The 20,938-nt window shown below is 42.0% G+C and overlaps 1 protein-coding gene across 1 annotated transcript; it reads left to right on the forward strand.

The window, feature by feature from the left end:
• Window positions 1-815: 815 nt before the first annotated feature.
• On the forward strand, window positions 816-18,936 carry LOC124655919 (LRR receptor-like serine/threonine-protein kinase HSL2). The gene is made up of 4 exons (XM_047194749.1): window positions 816-1,482; window positions 1,964-2,095; window positions 15,240-15,250; window positions 18,766-18,936. The coding sequence occupies exons 1-4, from the start codon at window positions 816-818 to the stop codon at window positions 18,934-18,936; spliced, it is 981 nt and encodes a 326-aa protein (XP_047050705.1).
• The last annotated feature ends 2,002 nt before the right edge of the window (window positions 18,937-20,938 follow it).

Here is a 20,938-nt window from a genome sequence, read left to right on the forward strand (position 1 = left end):
ACGAAAGTATGTTGGTTCATTAGAACTATAGATTCTTTTTTTGATTAATTAATAATTATTGATACTAGGCCGGGTCCAGCTTGAGGGAAAACCTGAGAGAGTTGCTTTCTTTTAACATGTGAGAGAATCAATATCTGACCGATGGATGCAGAGTGTCATAGACGTTATCAAACGACCTGAACCGTGAGAGTAGGGCCATGTGAAGCAAATTACCTCAAAATTTAGGTTGTAGTTTTTTGAAACCATATCCCAAATAGTTATGGTTTGTGATATTTGCTTAAGAAAAGTTTGATCATAAATTTGGTCAACAAAATATGGATTATATGTCATAAAGATTATAACATCCGATTCATATTTAAAAGATGATTCTAATGATATAATTTTTGTGATATATAAATCATATTTGTTGACTAAATTTATGATCAATTTTTTTTTTTAAACTACGTGAATGCCTAATAAACTGATATGGAAGGAGTACTTAAGCTTGCAGTCGTAGGTCCTTTTCTAATTATAACATGAATAATTAGAAAACTGGATTAATTAATTATTTAAACTTGTTGCATTGAATGTCTTATATCCTTATTCCTTAGACAACTCATAGTTTTGTATGAGTATCATGGAAGTAGGACCGTGTGTGGATTAATTACTCTAGTTTTGTCATTGCTGGGGAAACATTTTGTTTCAAAATTCTGCTGTTACTCCTGTTATTACACTTGCAATTCATTGTTCACTGACGCAATCATCTTCTTGAACCAACGGTAGCTAGCAGGTCGCTGCTACTTGGGGAGTGGAGTTGCAGGCGCTGAGCTGCTGCAATGAAACCATTCTCGCCCTACAGTTGGTTCTGGCGCAGCAAGAGAAGCAATTGCGACGCTTTGCGCTATACCGAGCAAGACATAGTTAACAACCATGGCGACGACAGCGCCATGAGCATCATTGATACTGGCATCTACGGGGCGTTGTGCCGAGTTCGCCTGCAGAACACATCGAGGGCGTTGGTGGTGAAGAAGCTGCAGAACGAGAGCGGAACGCTGGACGCCAGTGTGGACGACCGATGCCAGAAGGAGGTGAACTTGCTGGGCGGCATCTGCCACGGCAACATCATCAGTCTTAGAGACTGCATTCGGAGGGAGAACTTCATCCTGCTCGTCTATGGCCACGCCGAGAACGGAAGCCTCCACCAGTGGCTGCACCCTCTCCTCCAGCTGGCCGGGGAGGATGATCGGCGGCGGCCCCCGCTGGACTGGCCGGCGAGGCGGGCCATCGCCATAGGCGTCGCCGATGGGCTCTGCTACCTTCACCATGGACGCATAAACCCCGTCGTGCACCACAACATCAACTCTACCAACATCGTGCTCGACACTGATCTCAAGCCCAAGATCGCAGGTTTCGATTTTGCGCGGGTCAGCCTTGCCGGACCTGACCAACCGGTGCCGGTCTCGGACCTCGCTGCTGGCAATATATTCGGGTACACAGCTCCAGGTGAGACTTGTACTACAATTTAATAACTGTATATGCTCGGAAATTCAATTCGGCTCCCGGGTGCGTATGCTCCCTCTACCAAAAAATCATATTTTGAAATGTCGAAAAATTTGGACAAAAAATTCTACATGTACATCTCCATAATATACGTGCGTTCGTCAAGTTTCACGAAAATCCAATATTTTGTGTGGTCTATATAAAAAAGAGAAAGTTTATCTTGTGAAAAACATTATTTTTAGCAGTGAATTTTGTCTTTTTTACACACGTCACATGATAAGTCGATTTTTTATGAAACAACTTTATGAGCACGTAGCACGTGAAGATGTACGTGCGAACTTTTAGTTTCAATTTTTAAAAAAATTAAAATGTATGTAAGATGCATTTCGAAATATAGGAAGCATATGCACCCATGTTCCAAAACACCGCTCCCTAAATTTCTTACGTAAACAAAAGACTGAATGGATCAAGTTAATTGCTGCAGAATATGCGACACTGGTGACCGCGAAGGTTGATGTATACAGCCTCGGTGTGGTGCTGCTGGAGCTCGTCACCGGGCGGGTGGCCAACGATGCGGGTGGGGATGGTCACTTGGCAACATGGGCACGGAGACACTGCAACCGCCTGACACTACTACACGGTAGGGATTTAGGGGCACTTTGCCCCTGGGGCACTTTTCAAAGTGCCCCTAAATACCCCCTTTTAGAGGCACTTTGGCCAAAATGTCTCTAATGCTCTACCTATTGAGGCAGTTTGGAGAAGTGTCCCAATTGGTATACACCTATTGGGGTAGTTTGGAGAAGTGCCCCAATTAATATACACCTATTGAGGCAGTTTGAAGAAGTGCCCCAATTGGTATGCACTTATTGGGGCAGTTTAACTAGTGCCCCAATTGCTATACACCTATTGGGGCAGTTTCAAGAAGTGCCCCAATTGGTATACACCTATTGAGGCAGTTTAACTAGTGCCCCAATTGGTATCCCACGGTATGATTGCTGCACCCCCATGGAGCTCTCACAGCGCTTTGAATTTTCGGCCGTCCGATCGAGCAGACGTGGCGCGATCTCGGCCGTCGTTCCGTTCAGGGCGCTGAGGCCCTCCCACAGACCCACATTTTATCCATGGGTCACTAAAAGCCCATCCCGGCCCGACTTCGCTAGCCCTCCACCAATCCAATCCCCTCCGTGTCTCTCCTCCCAATCCCCTCCCGCATCTCACCCGCCCCTCATCTCATCTCTCGATCCGCCGCGGCGCTCTCCGCAGAGACGGCACCCTGTCGTGCCTCCTCTCACCTTCGCCGCCTCCTCTCCAGCCTCCGGCTCGTCGCCGAACTCCGTCTCCTCCACCCAATATCCTTCTCCTCTGCCACGTCGCTCGTACTGGACGGCAGGAGGTGCACGGACCCTGGCCGCCGCAACGCCGAGCTCTGCCACCATGGACGCGGCGGACTACGTCGGCTTCGCCTCCATCCACCCGCACCTCGACGCCTCCTCCGGGCCGCCGCGTTCCCCAACCCCAAGGGCAGCCGTGGTGGCGGCGGCGCGGGAGGCATGGTCGCGCCGGGAAGAAGCGTGCACGAGCTGCTCGAGTGCCCCGTCTGCATCAACTCCATGTACCCGCCGATCCACCAGGTTCTTTGATTTTGCCCCAACCTATTTCTTGACTTCCCAAATTTTGCTACAGCGCACTATGGAGTAGTATGTGTGTGATTCGACTTCGGCGATTCTTGGGTTCGAATGGGATTCGACTATGCAACGTAGGAGCCGGTAGAAGCTGCAGAGATGGAGGTTGAGGTGGTTCAGCTGCCCCTTCTTCATGGAGGTTGAGATAAAAGTAGAGTTAAACTCCCCCTCTTTAGTTTTACCCCTGGAACATCTTATCTCTTGTGCAGATTGTTTTATATATGCTTAGCAGGTGTTTGATGAAATTCCTAGATAATATTGGTCTATATTTATGCACCATCTAACTGTTTGCAATCTTGTAATTATAGTACTAGGATGTTCAGGAGAGAGATTTATACTTCTATCCCTTTTGCAATCTTGCAACACCATTCAATGGTGAGAAGTTTTTTTTCTTCTTCATTCAGTTAAATGGATAAGGATGTTGGAGTATCTTATAATCATGCTTGATGGCTGCTGCTTCCACACAGCCCGGCGTGCCGTTGCTTGAACATGGACCGGCAGCGTCGCTGTCGATGTGTGCTATGGCGGCAGAGGCCAGCCATAGGAGCTTAACAGTGACTCTAGGATGACATGAGCGTTAAGAATCGGTGTCGCAGCGAGTCTGGTGACCACCCGCGCGGAACTCTATTGGCCATGTATTTTCACTCCGCGAGTGATGTTTCAGTTGTGTTATATTCATGTGATCCATTTATATTTATCTAAATAGGAGGAGCAAAAAAATAGTTCCTAACAGTTTGTATGAATATTTTTATTTTGACTAGGCTTGAATGATTACTGAAAATGAGTCATCGACCGTGTTGGCGGGCATTGCGCTGCAAGTCGTGTTAGTTATATGTGGTCTGGTAAGATTTCTTAAATGTCCTCGTTGGCTTTGTGATTTTTCTTTAGAGCATGAACTTGAATAGAAAATCAGATGTTTCACATTGTCTACAAAATGCAGTGGCATGGCTAAAACTCACACTCTTGGTTATTTAGCATAATAGTGAATTCAAGTAAAACTAGGCCTTGATATGTCGGATTTGCATCTTCTCCATTCTGTGTTTGATGTGTTTTAGATTGTTAAAAGTTATTCTGGATTTATTGTATGTATGTATGCTGCTGTGGAGTTAAGCTCTTGATGGAATTGATATACCCAATCATCCAATTTATACCTGAAGAGTTGACTTTGATGGTTTTCTAAATTATGCAAACTGATTCTTTTACTTTTTAGCATTAAATAGGGATTTTTTTGCCAGATGGGACTACATCCATGTGATAAGTAAGTTTATATTAGGGCCTCATATTGAATATTGCACTAGAGCCCCGATTCCTGGAGATGGACGAACGGATGCATCTCCTCAGTTTTTTCGCTGTAAGATGTGATGCTGGTTGTGGATCTATGACCACCTCTCGGACTGTGTTCTTCCCTTTGACTGCCCAACAAGAGGAAGAGAAGGAGCGCAACTGCGCTCGAGCTCGGTGGTGGGAAAGCTGGAGGATGGTGAAGATGAGCTTGTGTGTGCTAGACTCGGCATCTCTCGCATGCTCTCGTGTAGGTATGAATTTGCTTCCCTAATCCCCTGATTTTATGGAGCAAAAGCAGCTTGCTATGTGCTTGAGTTTGTTCTATACCACTAAAAGTTCAGCAGGATACGTAATACCTTCCAACTCACACTTTTGGGTTATGGCCTCGTTGATTTTCTACTATCAAAATCTATATAACTGCATATAAATTTGTCTGACACTATACACACTGTCGAGCTTCTCAAATTAAGCCATTGGGTTATGGCCTGTTGATTTTCTACTATCGAAATCTATATATCTGCATATAAATTTGTTTGGCATTATACACACTGTCGAGCTTCTCAAATTAAGCCATACTTTCAGCAGCAAGTAATTCTCACACATAATCACATGTCTTTTATCTTCTTTTTGCCTCCGAACACTGCTTTGCATTATCAACACATTACAATGTCTTACATTATACATGCTGCCAAGCTTCTCAATTTAAGTGACACTTAGCTTCAAGTAGTTCTCACTCGTCAAACTTCTCAGTTCAAGCAAGTAATTCTCACGGTCAAATTTCTCAGTTTACGTTACACTTTCAGCAACATTTAATTCACATACATAGTAATCTGCATTTGAGCCTCATTTTTCCTCTGAACTCTGCCTTGCATGTACTAATAAAAAGGATTTTTGGTTAGCTTTACAGATTAGAAAGGCTTTTCATTGAAAAGAAAGCTTTTTTCCAGCCCTAAACTTGTCTCTGGTTTTATTCCAAAAAATGTATTGAGTTTACTGTCATATGTGGAAGTTACTTAGCAGAATATCAATTTCCGCACCAAGCAATGGATACATGTACTGATCATAGATTCTTTTACTCAGTGGAGACAAGTGTAACTTTTTTATTAGCATATGCCTGCAAAGTAGTCTGACAATGAAATTATCATAGGCCTGGCACCCTGCAAACCTGGAAGTGCACACTATATTGTCTTTTTACATGCATATGTAAATGTTCGGAGGTACATGCATGCTGTGTCGCTTTGAGAGGATATCTCCAGGAAGATGCACGTTGATGCATCCGCTGCTGATGGTACACGAACTGTAGCGCCCGATGGCGTGGGCGAGCGAGGCTGCGATTGGAGTAGTTGGAACGATATGAGCGCTGCTGGGCCACCTCCAACTTGCCAGCGTTTCGCCGTCGCAACCGCCCATCCAGAGTCATTTGTCTCTGAGGTATCACCGCCCCCGCACATCCAAAGACCATTGTAGTTGACATCGTTAGAGACAAATTACAACTTTTGACATTTTGACTTCCTTGTGCATATGGTTAGGGTATAAGGGTTCTTATTTAACTTTAATTCATGGAATTTCTGATTCGGGAGATACGTACTTTTCGTAATACATTCCTTTGTTATTTGTTCATGTCAAGCATTTCATAATGGGCTGCCATATTCAGAGATTTGAAAAAAATTATACTCGGCATGTAAGTACTTCATTTGCATCTACCAGCTAAAATATATGCAGCAATTACTCCTTTTCATAACCATCAAATCAGAAGAATTTAGGTAAAATAGCTTCCTGCCACCTCACCTTGCATATGACAGAAGCAGTACTTTTGCTTCAGCTACTATTTTATTGGTGTCATTTCAGATCTGAGTTTTGTGTTTCATAGAAGTTGCTTGATATCCAAGTTGGTTTTAATAATGACATTAAAGGATAATTTTGTAATATCTATTCAGTATGTTCTACTTAGGAGGTGGGATTTTCTGTATGTATACATGTAGCTGCAGTTGCTTCTTTTGTACTGCTTGTTTATACTATCTATTTTGTGATCACCTTTTCATGTTTAGAGTTATAAGAAGTAAGAATACATCTCTTTTTTGCATTCGGTGTGATCGTACCGAGTATATGAGCTGTAAATTGAACGGTTCAAATTCAGCTGATCTCTGGTTTGAAGAATGTTAAAGATAGCAGTGGCAACAGTTCTGCGTGGGATTTTTTATTATTATTGTATATGCCTTGGATGTAATTAATCACTTGAAATGTTCAGTGTGGTGCCTTTTTACCTCTTCGCTCGCGCTGGCGTTAAATAATCATTATTATACACGAAACATATTGTTTCTTACTTGAAATGTTTACTTTGATGTCCAGTTCATTGTATCAGTTCCCAACTTAGTGTTTTATTTCCTCTTGTACATGTTGGGTTACTACATTAGTTTAGAGTGGAAGTGCCTTTTTTTAGTAGCTCTTGTGTGATTTGTGCGTTTATTTCCTGAAAGTTAGCTTGCTTGGGTAGAGGCACGCCACACACTTGATAATGCACACCCTAAGACTTCTAGGTAGGAAAGTTCTAGCATCCTTTGGCGTACCACCTGGGTGGGTGGGTGGGTGAATAACTTGATGCTGGAGAAAATTCTAGAATCCCTCAATACACAAATATGCTCCAAACTGAGTGTACCTAATATTGATGTATGCCAATATGCTAGGTTCGGTTTTTGCAAAATGTCGGCCCTTTGATTGTATGATACTCGCAGCAGCCTATGAGACATTTTACATATTTACAGTTGAAATACAGGGATGATCTATGGAATTTTGTCTTTACTGATTCATTCTGTTGTCAGCTCACAATGTTAGTATTATATAGCTCCAAGTTAATAATACAGCTAAATTGATAGAAATGATTATACTATAATTGCTTTGAAATTCGTCCTTACTTCCAATCCTGTTGACATAATCAAATATGTGTTGTGGGTGCTTTTGTAGGATATAAGAATTGGGTTCTGATTAATAATGGGATTAATAATTTTAATGTCAAAATATACACTCTACAATATGAAACCATTTCCTTCTCTACAAAATAAATTAAGAAAGGAAAGGAATGCCTTTCCAGATCATTTAAACTTGAAGAGAAGATTGTGCATACTATATCTACAGTAAGCATGAGAATTCTTAGCAGCCATGAGAAATGCCTTTTGCATATTTGCAGTTGAAATACAGAGATGCTCTATGGAATTTCGTCTTTACTGATTCATTATGTTGTCAGCTCACAATGTTAGTAGCTGTGCTAGAATGCATGCTATTTACTACTGTATGATTAATATCATATTGGTGTGAGCAATTGGTTTAATTATTATATAGCTCCAAGTTAATAATACGGCTAAATGGATAGAAATGATGATACTATAATTGCTTTGAAATTCGTCCTTACTTCCCAGTATATTTCTCACTGCACAATACTGTTGACATAATCAAATATGTGTTGGGGTGCTTTTTGTAGGATATAAGAATTGGGTTTTGATTAATAATGGGATTATGCAGCAACAATGCAATCTTCACCACTAAACTTTCAGATGGAACTGTTAAGCGTGAAAGGGATAAAGAAATAATAATTTTAATGTCAAAATATACACTCTTCAATATGAAACCATTTCTTCTCTGCAAAAGAAATTAAGAACGGAAAGGAATGGCTTTCCAGATCATTTAAACTTGAAGAGTAGATTGTGCATACTAAATCTACAGTAAGCATGAGAAGTCTTAGCAGCCATGAGAAATGCCTTTGCCCTTTTGGTATCACCGTTGTATTTGGTTGCCAAAAGTGGTTCGGTCTCTTTATCTTGCATCTACAAAAACATCAAAAGCATTAGATGTGTGAAACTGATATTTGGTAGCAAATTGAACTGTACTTCACAGATGGTTCGATTTAGTTGTGTCGCTTCAGGTTGCAGGATAAGATCCTTCTAGACCATTTCACTTCCAACCCACAAATGGTCAATATATGTTGAATTGTTTCTAATTTATTTGCATTTGTCATCGAACTGCATGCCTTTTAATTTAAATCATCTCTGATGTGTGCATAAATGAACTGTTTTGAATTGCTTCTCAGTTCTGAATTCAGCTCCTTTCTAGATGCATTGTTATGATATTTTCGCAGTGCTGTAAATATTTTGACTATCTCTCATCGAACAACTTATTTCGCACTTTATACTGTTGGGCCATCTCTCTTGATTACTTCAAAAGTAATTATGTTAAATATGGCTGCCTCTTGAGAGAGCTATTAAATTATTGTTTAGCTAAAAAGGAGGTACGCTATATTTTCATCTGGTTTGTATTGTAAACGCATGATGTGATACTACAGATACACAAAATATTTTACCAAACGATTGACTGTGCGAAAGGCTTGGTGGCGTGCAGATTGATAGACTTATTTTCTGACTATTATAAATGTTTGATGCATTTTACCACCTATTTATGAGTGCAGATGACGAGGTCTTGCAAAAACAAGTGTATTAGTTATTCTAATATATTTCTCTGTTTTCCTGATTGTACATTCTTTCACTACTTGGTTCATGATTTTATGTATTGTATCCTAATTATATCTTATTGACTTTATTTTGCAAAACATAAAAACGTATTATCATTTACTCAAGTGTTTTTTTACGTTGTTTTATAGTGTAAATTGGCGGTAATTTCACGGGATCGTGCGCCAAGGCGCACATCTAAATCTAGTATATCTATTGGGGCAATTTCAAGAAGTGCCCCAATTGAGGGCGGCCCTAGGACGCGGTCGACCTCGCGCGCGCTCGGTTTCCGACCGCGTCTTTCCTTTTTCGTCCAAAAATGAGTTGCGTGAGAACACCTATTGAGGCAGTTTAAAGAAGTGTTTAAAGAAGTGCCCAATTGGTATGGGGCAATTTCAAGAAGTGGCGTTCGTCCAAAAATGAGTTGCGCCCAACGGATTTCGAACTCGGGACCTTCCGAGCGGGGGCGCAAGAGAACTGCGCTGCTAACCAACTTCGCTCCAACTGCTCTTGGTAGTACACTAGACACATATCATATTTAGTATATAACTAACACGGTGCCAGACTGAAAATCGAGAGTTCGTTGTGCGTACAGTCAACAACCAGCGAAACGAACCAGATATAACAAGTGAATCGTTTGTTCATTAATCCGGTTTTTATACTAGGATTCTCGAAAGGTAAATTTAATACGTGCAAAAGTTTGAATTCTTTTTAACGGTAAATTTAATACGTGCAAAATTTATCAACCCCTCACGGTAAATGTGAAAAGTTATCGATCCGAAAAGATAATTTCATTTAGAATATTTTGGGAACATTTTTATCTCACAATTTATCAACCATTCGTCCCATTGTTTATCAACGCTAAATTTAATAAGTTATCGAAACGAAAAGCCAATTTTATTTAAAATATTTTTGGGAATATTATTAGCTCACAATTTATAAACCCCTATGTTCGTTATTTAGCAATGGTAAACGTGAGAGTTATCAACCCAAAAAACTAATTTCATTAAAAATATTTTATAAATATTTAAGCTCACAATTTAACAACCCATATGCCCATTATTTATCAATGGTAATGTGCAAAATTATCGACCCAAAAGGCTAATTTTATTTAGAATATTTTTAGGACATTTTTAGCTTAGAATTTATCAAACCCTCTTCCCGTTATTTATCAGCGGTAAATATGAAAATTTATCGACCCAAAAAAGCTAATTTTATTTGAAAAGTTAACAACCTTGATAAAAAAAATTATTTGAAAAGTTAGCATTCCCAGATTCAAAGTTATACTCCTTAGCAAACTCCGAGCAGCAATTTCGTAACCCTGACATGATGTCAAGATTGCTCCCGAATAGGAAGAAGAACAAGATCGAACTTAACAAAGAGTAAGAGAGGAAGAGTACCATCTTGCTGTTCTTCTTCCGCCGGATCTCCATACCGCCCTGCATCTCCCCATGGATCTCTCCGGATATCTCCTCCTCAAGAACATGGCCGGCAGCCGGGTGCTCCACACGGATCTAGCCGGGACACTTCTCCTCGAGGGGCGGGGTCAGCTTGGGTGTGGCCTGAGAAGGGGGCGGAGGGACTGAGAAGCGGTCAATTCAGCGGACGGAGGGAGGAGCCTTGATGCGGAAGTGGTGAGCAGAGACGGATCTTCCATGGCGTTCGTCGGAGGTAGTTGTGCTCTCCCGTGATCGTGCGCGCATGTGGTGAGCGGCTTGGCGGCGGTAGCGAATGCTTCGCGGTTGTCCACCAGGTTTTTTCCCCTAACCGTGGGCCATCACTTTATGGATTTAACTGGGCTGGGCTGGCGGCCCCGTGGACGGGCCGTGACCACTTACAGGCATAGGCGCGGGTGAGCACTTTGTAAGACGGCACGGTGGGAGAGCCTATTTTCCACTTTAAGCGGAGCAAACCATTGGCTCCGCATAACCCTGGCCACTATGGGCTCGGCCCATTTTGGCTAGGCAGATCCTTCCTGTTTCTTTGTTGCGAGCATGTAGCTCCTGTTTCTTCGTTGCGCGCATGTAGCTGCTCCGTTGTAATTTTGAGCACACTCAGTACAGATAGTCTACGCGTTTATGTTTCATTTTTTGCTCGCGAATTTTTTTAAAAATTGGATTTTAAAAATGTTCATAAAAAATTGGATTTTAAAAATGTTCAAATTAAAAAATTGTTTGAATCTAAAAAAAATGTTTGAATATGACAAATATTCGAATTAAAAAAATTACATATAAAAACTGTTCAAATTTCAAAAATGTCGAATCTAAAAAAATTAAAAATGTTCAACTCCAAATATTGTTCGAATCTGAAAAATGTTCGGATTTCAAAAATATTTGAATTTCAAAATGTTCTAACTAAAAATTGTTTACATCTAAAAATTGTTTGAATCTAAAAAAATCGAATTTCGAAAATGTCTGAATCTAAAAAGTGTTTAAATTTAAAAATGTTCATATCTAAAAAAATTTCAAATCTGAAAAATGTTCTATTTCACAAATATTTAAATTTCAAAATGTTCAAATTAAAAAAATGTTTAAATCTAAAAATTGTTGGAATCTAAATTTTTTTGAATATAAAAATGTCTAAATCTGAAAATGTTTAAATTAAGAAAATGTTCAAATACAAATATTGCTCGAATCTGAAAATGTTCGGATTAAAAAAATGTACGAATCTGAATTTTTTAATTTTTTTAAAGTAAATCTGAAAATAGTTGTATGTGAAAAATGTTCAAATTAAAAAACTGTTCAAATTCGAAAATACTTCAGTATTTAAAAACTTCAGAAAAACTCGAGAATTTCAAGTTTGAAAAAAGTAAAAAAAAAACGGACTGGAAAAAATCGAAAACCGCTAAAAAACCATAAAAATTCAAAAATCATAATAAACTGTAGAAAACCGGAAAAGGAAGACACTGTCCTCGTTAATGGGCCGGCCCGGAATCAGTACTCCCTGTGCGGCGCGCCCGATCACTCCCGCTATGAGCGGAGAATAGGAATTCTCGGCACGGTGCCCGCGCAGGAAATAAATTTTGCGAAATAGATTTTGCTAAATGCAAAAATAATCAACAGGCCAACACTCTCAAATTCTCAATGTCTCCGCACCAACCTCCCTCTCATCCCTCCGTTCCCCAAATTCGCCGCCGACACTCGCCGCCGTGCCGGTCAACGCCGGCCACATCCGCCGCTGCCACGAACTGAGCAAGCTGCCCCTTCGCCCCCTCCGCCGGATCCCCACCCGCGCGCTGACGTTCCGCCCCTGAGCGCGTCGCAGCGGCTAACCCTAGCCGTCGGGTTTGGCTCGGTCCCCGCCGCACCTCCTGCTGCTCCTCGACCCAGGCGAGCACGCTGATCCCCTCGACGCCAGCGCCGGCGGCGATCTCGCGCGTCCGGGACCTCCAGCTCGTCGGCCTCGCGCAGGGTGAGGTCGATGGCGAGCGGCTTCTTCCCGACGGCCGACCGCGAGAGATCGGGGAGGAGGGGGAGGGGAGGAGGCGGCGACGGCGGCGACGTTGCGGAGGGAGCCGAGGCGGCGGACGGGGCGCGCGAGGAGCAGGTCGGCGAGGAGGAGGGTGCCGTCGGCGAGGAGGAGGACGCGGGAGATGGAGGGGAGCGGGAGGATGGCGGGGACGGGGCGGTTGGCGGGAGGATGGCGGGGACGGGGCGGTTGGCGCCGACGGGGATGAGGCGGATGAACTCGGGGGAGGAGGGGGTCTGGAGGGAGAAGAGGAGCAGCTTGCCGCCGCCCATGCCGAGGTAGAGGCCCGATGGTGCTGCGGCTGCTCTCGCCTCCTCTTCGATCTTCGAGGATCTGCTCCCCCGACTCTAATGTATCTCACGTATTGACATGCTCCTTTCACAGGTTGCCACCTCTCTCCTCTCCGGCTGGTTTGTTTCGATTGGTATTGCAACCTGTCTGCCATGTGTTTGTGAAAATGCCTCTTAGGTATGGGCAATTTAACCCGTCTCTTTTGTGCCCTGTCCATGTGATTAGAAATATATAATTTAATCTCCTAGTTTTGATCAAAGCAGCAGCGTGAACTTCTCATTACATAACTTTTGGCATGCCCATGCTATGATATGCTTCTACGGTTCTACCGTCGTATGGGTTGTACTTAATGCATTATTGACCGTAAAACTTGGTACAGTTGGTACCGGGGGTGAGCGCTTGCGGCGGACAGAGTGGTAGCAGGTGAGTCGAGTTGGTCTGGTAGCAGCTACACAATAAACGAATGGAAGTCAATCGAGCTGATCGAACCATCTGACCTGGACGGAGCACAGTTGGTCGGAGGCGAGCGCCTGCGGTGGAGAGAAGGCGACAAGAGGTGAATCGAGTTGATCTGCTAGCAGCTGGAGGGAGAGAGAGAGGGGGGCATGATGTCAATCGAGCTGATCAGTTACCACCCGACCTGGCGGCAGCTGAGTTGGTCTGAGGCGAGCGCCTGGGGTAGACAATGGGTGGCAGGAGGCAAATCCAGCTGATCTACCAGCAGCTGTACATCGATCGACATGAAGTTGAATGGAGATGATTTTCTACCAGCTGGTATGTTCGTCTTCCTTGAGCCAGAGTTGAAATTTCCTTTGCATGTGCTAATTGATTGTATCGCTCAGTTCTCAATTCTTGGTGCTCAGCTAAAGAAAGTAGGTATGATGTTCTGAATTTCTTTTTCTGTCTGCTCGAGATACTTAGTTTTGTTCTCTGTGTCTATATGAATAGGCCTAAACTGAAAAACCAAATCAAAAAATTATATTAACACAGACCATGAACCATTACCAAGTGAACCAATTACAATAGTAAGAAGGTACAGAAGGTACAGAAAAAATCAGAATATACAATAGCGTAGAATCAGGAGGTTACAGGAAGTATACACAACATAGCACTAACTTGATCCAAACTAAACTGTGCACCCATGGCTGCATCAACCGCCACAGGTAGCTTATAAGCACCACATATTTCCAAGGTTCCCACGTTGCCACGTTGGATTTTTGCTCAGTTGGAGGAGAGAGACGGAAGAAAGAGAAGGTTGTCTTCCCTTAGCTAAGGGATGATCTCTTATGAAATAAGAGAAGGCTATTTTCCCATTGTACCACTTGTCTTCCCTCAGCCACACAATTTCCTACTAAAAATAATTAATTCTCACTTATTGTAAGGGATAACAATAAGAGATAATGCATCGTATCACTTACATCTATCGTCTTCTCTAGATGGCGTGGACTACTAAGAGAAAGCGCGCCTTCTTTACCATTGTACATGCCCTAAAGAACTGCTGAATATGCCTTTTGTATTCTTAGAGCAGGAAAAAAAGTATTCTTTTCACGTGTCAGTTGAATACACATAATTTCTTATAATGCAAGTAGTACTCAAAATCACAAATTGTCAATGACTGCAATTCACCTGAATGTTTAGGCATGTCACCTTCATTATAGTTGTTGGCCACATGCAACTTCTTCAAATTAGAAATCGGTATTTCAGTGTTACCATAATTTTTTCCCCTGAGTAGTTGGTGTTACCATACTGGACATAGTTGTTTCATATTTAACAGAGTTGTGGTCAGCGGAGTCAATTTCAGAGTATTTATAATTTCATATATATTTCCTTATTGCAGTGTAGGATAGGCAAGCTACTATTTTAGAAAAGGAGATTAAGTAAATAAGATCTGAACTCATGTATACTTTCTGTTATATCATATCTCTTTTGCATGATGCAAGCTAATCTACTGATTCTGTTTCCCCTCGGTAGTGTTTACTGTATTCTTGCAATGCTAGTGATTATAGGATCTGTTTTGGGGGGCTGGGCAACTATACAACGTATGATGTATCTTATACTAATGCACTAAATTACTCGGGTCAAAGTTACTCATGTATGGAATTATTAAATTATATTGACTTATTGTATCCATGTAATTGTTATACTTGAACAAGTATTCGAATGGCTGGATTGATTTCACCTAAACTAACACCAATGGTTGTATGGTCTGTCTCCAAATATACTGACCCACTAATAATTTTACTTTTACATAATACTGTTAGTCAAAATAGTAGCAACTAAGAACATATCATCTAAACTTGAATTTAAGCTTGTTGATATCAGGATTTTGCATGGCATGAAAGGTCACATCATATATGATGATGAATACTGCAGATTTGAAATTCTGTGTGCCACTATTGTAGGGAAAGTGTCAAGAATATGTAGAAGCTACATGAATTGGCACAAAGGCAATTGATTGAGCTTCGTACTATCAGGTTTTCTTTCTTAATTTTGCGTTACCTTGGCGATCATTATGCTTAGTGGTACAATAATTACGAAGGTTCTGATGAAGTATTATATTTTGTTCAGAGGACTGGGCAGCTAAGGAAGCTGAAGTGAGCCTTCTAATGGTTGAAGTTAAACGCGCTCAATCACGATAAGTTAGCCTTGACTATGTAAGTATCATTAAATAACCATGAGCAGCTGTACTATCAGGTTTTCTTTATTTTGGCTGCAGGGAGATTTATGGTCTCAGTATCAGACAACAAATGAAGACACAAGTAATAATAGGTAATTTTGTTTGCATTTTGCATGTGTATGAACAGATATGCAAAGTGTGGATTTACTTAATTTTATTCATTCAACATACAGTGGTATGTACTGCTATTATTTTGTATGTGCTTTTAGCTTTTAAGATTACTATTATTACTTAAAGAGTAGATTTACTTAAATGCGAATGATTTGATACATGATAATTTAAAATCATGGAAATATCTCATGTATGCGAAAATAAGGTGATCTTATTTGTTAGCAGGCACTTGAAGTGTTTTATACCACTTTAGTATCCACTTTTGTTTGGAATTGCTCTTTACAGATAGATACGCATGACTTATTCTCAAGAACTCAATATTTCATCAAATGAGCATTCCCTACTCGAGCCTCTCCATAAAATTCGATGAAACAATATCTTTTTGGGTCAGAGTTGGGCTTTTTCTCCTCTTGGTTGTCAGTTACATTGCAGGTATGACTGTCTAGATGTGTCCTTCACTTATTGTTAGATGGTGCATCTCATATATGCTCTTGCACTTGATTCACAGTAAGTGTCGTCATTGTAATCCTTATTTCTCTTGAGCCTATATCAGGGATAGGGTCTTCTTATCCCACAAAGTTTTGTATTTCTTAGTTGGGAAATTGATTGGGATGTTTGGTAGCTGCCTTTTATATAATCATCAACATTTTCATCAATTGTTGTAACAAAAATAAACCAAATATTTGCAATTTATCTCTTCTGCTCGGCCCTGTGGTGTACCTGTTAACCTCCCTTTATTGCACTGTCATGTGTTAGGTCCAAGCCCCAGACTGGTAGCTCTATCCATGCGGCGGAATTGGTGTTTCGTGCTGAGAATTTTTCGTTTCGTTTCGGGGGAATGCTTCTCTCACTCACTCTCTGTGTGTGGGCGGGTGTCTGCAGATGCTCGGAGATGAGATTGGGAAGGGGGCGTACGGGCGCGTCTACAAGGGGCTCGACCTGGAGAACGGCGACTTCGTGGCCATCAAGCAGGTCTCGCTCGAGAACATCCCGCAGGAGGATCTCAACATCATCATGGTGAGGATTCCCTTCTTGCTTCTTCTGCCTTCTCAGCTGATGTGTAGCGCCCCGCCCGAGTCACAGTTACATGAAATGCGGTTTCTAGTAGATCTTAGTTAAATTTAGTGAATACAAGGCTGTCTAGTAGCACAGATGCTGCAAGGTGGGTTGCCTGCTACTTAACTGCTTCCGTTAAGCACACTGGGTTCCTAGAAGCTGCATGTCTCACATTCTTCTTATTGGTGTGAACATTGTAAAATATTTGCATCAACTTTTTTGGATCTGCATATCAAATATTTGCAATTTATTTGTTGAAACTGTGATTATGAGGTCAATGAACTGAATTATGCTAGTCTGGTAGATGGGTTGAGCGATTTACACTACTATTTCCTTTTCTATGGCGTTAATTTTGACACAGAACCAGCAATTGTATGGTGCGAAAGTAAGACTTCATCCACTAGATCTGCTTTAGGAGACCGGAGACCAGGACAAAAAAAGCTTACTCCATCCGATCCATGATTAGTTTATTACAACTTTGTACTAAATTGGTGACCCATATGATGGATCGAGGGAGTAATAAATTGGACATTTTTTAGTTACTTAACTAGTCCGGTCAGCACGCTAGACTTGTACTTGTCAATTTTTCTTCAAGTATTGGTAAAATCATGGTAGTTTGTTATTTGTTAGTGATCTGGTGTGAACAATTGTCTATAGGTTAGGTTGCAGGACTAGTTGATTTGATTTAGTTTTGAACGCAGCTTTCGCCAGAGATGTTCTGGATTGTTTTTATTGCTTTAACTTATATATTTCAAACTTTTGCCTGCTGTTGACATTTTTCATAGTTAAATTCTTCTTTTTAACATATTTAGATATATGAATAATTTATTTATTTATTACTCATGTCAGTTCAAAGCTATTGATTCACTAAAAGGCATTGCCAATTGCACCCTTTAACTGTTTTTTTTTGTTTGAGAGTAGGTTATCACGTGTACCACACGATTTAACTGTTCTTTTCTTTCTAACAAGCATGTATCGTACTCTTGCTACATATTGAGTATGTTTGTTCCATGCTCACTCCAACTGTTCTTCCTCATGCAATTTCTCATACTTTGTAATATTGGATATTAACAAGTATAGCAATGTGAGTATGTGACAATCAAATCTACAAATGTTTAATTTTAAATCTCAACAAAACTATTTGTCCACATAACTGCTACCAACAGTCCAACATTGCTTTTATTATCTTTCAAAAGTAACTTGGATTGATAGACTACTAAGCATAAAATGTCCACGATTTGTTCTTACAATAAGGCATGTTGACGAGGATGATCCAGTCCCAATTGGCTCACCAGGAGATACACAATCGGTCGTGGCTTCGACATTGAACAGGTAAGCTCGGGGTTCTTTTCCTAATATGTTCATTTCCTAATACACAAATAAGTGCATCAGGAAGTGCACTTGAGAAGAAGTTGAAAGCAGTTGCATCTACCGCTAAGAAGAGGAAGGGTGGAAGTCGAAAGTTACTCGCTTAGATACTCGTCATCAAATTACTGCATAGTTACATCAAAACTGCTTAGATACTGTCTTATGCATCCGTGGAAGACAATGCCTCCAAAACTGCAAAGTTATGCATCTGTGCATGTTAGTACTGTAATGTGACCACTGTGATTTGTTATTAGTACTGTAATATGACTTATACCTTAACTTTGACCAAATCTGTGCATGTTAGTACTGTAATGTTATTAGTACTGTAATATGACCACTGTCATGCTTGTAGTTTTAGGGGCATTTTGTTTACTAGCTTGTAAAGACATTTAGAGGCACATCTCAAACTGCCTCTAAAGACATTTAGAGGCAAATTTCAATGTGCCCCTGAAAAACTTTAGAGGCAAAACACTATGTGCCCCTGAAAACCTTTAGGGGCACTTTTCAAAGTGCCCCTGAAAACCTTTAGGGGCACTTTCCAAACTGCCCCTAAAAACAAAGTGAGGCACTTTCCAAACTGCCCCTAAAAACCTTTAGAGGCACTTTCCAAACTGCCCCTAAAAACATTTAGAGGCACTTTCCAAACTGCCCCTAAAAACCTTTAGAGGCACTTTTCAAACTGCCCCTAAATGTATTTGGGGCATTTCATTCAAAGTGCCCCAAATACATTTAGGGACACAAGCATCCGGGGCACTTTTCATAGTGCCCCTAAAAGTAATTAGGGGCACTTTGGCTACCTATTGGGGCACTTTGAAGTGCCCCTAAATATGGACCGTACAGTAGTGTGATGGAGAACGCTGGAGCTTTCAGCGACGTCGTCGACACTGGCATCCCGGATCGATCGCCGTACCTCAAGGAGATGGCGGCTATGTTCAGGCTAGGCGTCGATTGCACCGTCAAGGACCCACTGGAGAGGCCAGCCATGCCCAAGGTTCTCCGCCGCCTCCGCAACTGTGGCCGCTGATTCGGTCCCAGCATTCCAGCAACTGAGGCAGAAAGCCCAGGATTATTGTTGTTGTTGTGTATAACAAAGAAAACGCTTGAACCATTTGGAAGAAAACTATTGACTTGATCTCGAGGTCAGCCCAAAGGACTGCCACCGCATCGATGATGCAAAATAGTCTTGCTACCCAAAAACTGATTTTTAAGGCACGACTATGTACAGAGTACAAACTGGTAATGGATATCGTGATTAGTCCTACCTATCAAGTGTATTAGCTGCGGGGTACCTGGTAACATAGATTGAAGAAATGTGAAGGAGGAAATGTTAAATATGTTTAAATTAGTCTCCTTCAAACTACAACACAGTGAAAGTTATTTATTCAAATGATCAGAAGTTGTTATGGTGGTGTCACAATAGATGCCATGGGTAGGTTTGAGATAGGGGCCGATGGACATCGGAGGATCCGGGGAGGGAAGATGCAGTATGGAGCGCACACAGAAGAACACAACAATCTACTCAGGTTCAGGGCCCCTACTCACTGGCGTAGCTATGAAGCATTCAGCCCCCCCCCCCCACCCCCCCCACATTTTGCCAATTACTGAAGAATTTTTTCTCATAAGGCCTTCATGTATGGGTGACAGATCGGCCATAGGAGTACTCCGGGATATACACAAGGCAACTAATATCGAGCATACGATGATGCCGCCCGTTTTCATTTCGTGAAAGTCCCTGGCAGAGGAAAGGGCTGTAGGTAATGGCGTGTTCTGCTTCTTAGGGCGATGAAATCGTTCCTATGGGATCGTGTGTGGCAACTGGTATAGATGATGATGAAAGGAGGGCCGCTTGAACCGGGACCTATTCTCATAATAGGCAGCAAGCAAAGCTAAATAGGAAAGGGGCGACTGCCTTTTTCGTCATAAATAAAAAGGGTGGAATGAGGAGCTAATATGGCTGGCTACAAGTATAGCCAGAGAAAGATGAGACGAGACGGACTGTCAAAGGATGCAGCGGGACTACCAAGGAAAAGCCTGCCCCGCTAGCTAACATAGATATCTATTCTTGGTGCACATATTCGAGATTTAGAATCTCTTTCCGACCAGGCCAGGCCGAATCGGGCCACCACTTGGGATGGGAATGGCTCAGCCCACATGCATCATTTGATGAAAGCACTCCAGTCCAGTCGCCTCCGATTAGTGACTTGTCAACCACCGGACCGTAGCTCCTCACCAAATGCCCCTGCGTTGGGGCAACACAACACATGACTAGTTCGCTCAAGGACCACACCCTCTCGAGAGCAGATGCTGGCAGAGATGGAGCGCCCCCCCCCCCCCCCCACGAGACAATAAATTATTGTGTTTTGTCCCCCAGAACTTCTCGGCAAGCTCCGCCACTGCCCCTACTCATGCTTGTTTGTCTATATAACTTGAGGTGGAGTACCCAGTACAATGGTGCTCCTTGAGCTGTGTAGCGAGATTAGGAAGAAGCAGTGCTTCGCTATGTGTAAGGGGGAGAATGATCGATCCTTTGCCTTGGAGGCCCCACACCCCCTTATATACTGGGGTAGGTTACAATGTCAAAAACCCTAGCATGGGATAAAGCCCCTTTCTATGGTGCCAAAGTCTTCGCTTGGGCCCAGCAGGAGCTCCATCTAGTCGCCCTGACTCTCCTTGATGGGACTTGGCATACTGTACTTGACCAATGTGGCTGACCATGGTACTGACGTCCAGAAGTCAGCGGCATGATGATTCATGCGGCTCTTGGGCGATAATGACATGCTCTGCCATGACAATGAGATTCTTCCTTGATTGTAGCGATGAGACATGAGCGCTGACCTTGGGGACTGGCATATGACCGTTATCCCTATATATGTCGGTCACCAATGTCGGTTCCCACAAACTATGCGTTGGTTCTTCCCTTCCATCTTCCTTCTTGCAGCCCGACATAACCGACACTTGTTATGCTGGTTTTGGTATGTCAGCTAGGATATGCCGGACACCCTATGCCGGTTATTCATACATATGTC

The sequence above is a fragment of the Lolium rigidum genome, chromosome 1 (genome assembly GCF_022539505.1).
Source record: "Lolium rigidum isolate FL_2022 chromosome 1, APGP_CSIRO_Lrig_0.1, whole genome shotgun sequence".
In the NCBI taxonomy this organism is placed as follows: Eukaryota; Viridiplantae; Streptophyta; class Magnoliopsida; order Poales; family Poaceae; genus Lolium; species Lolium rigidum.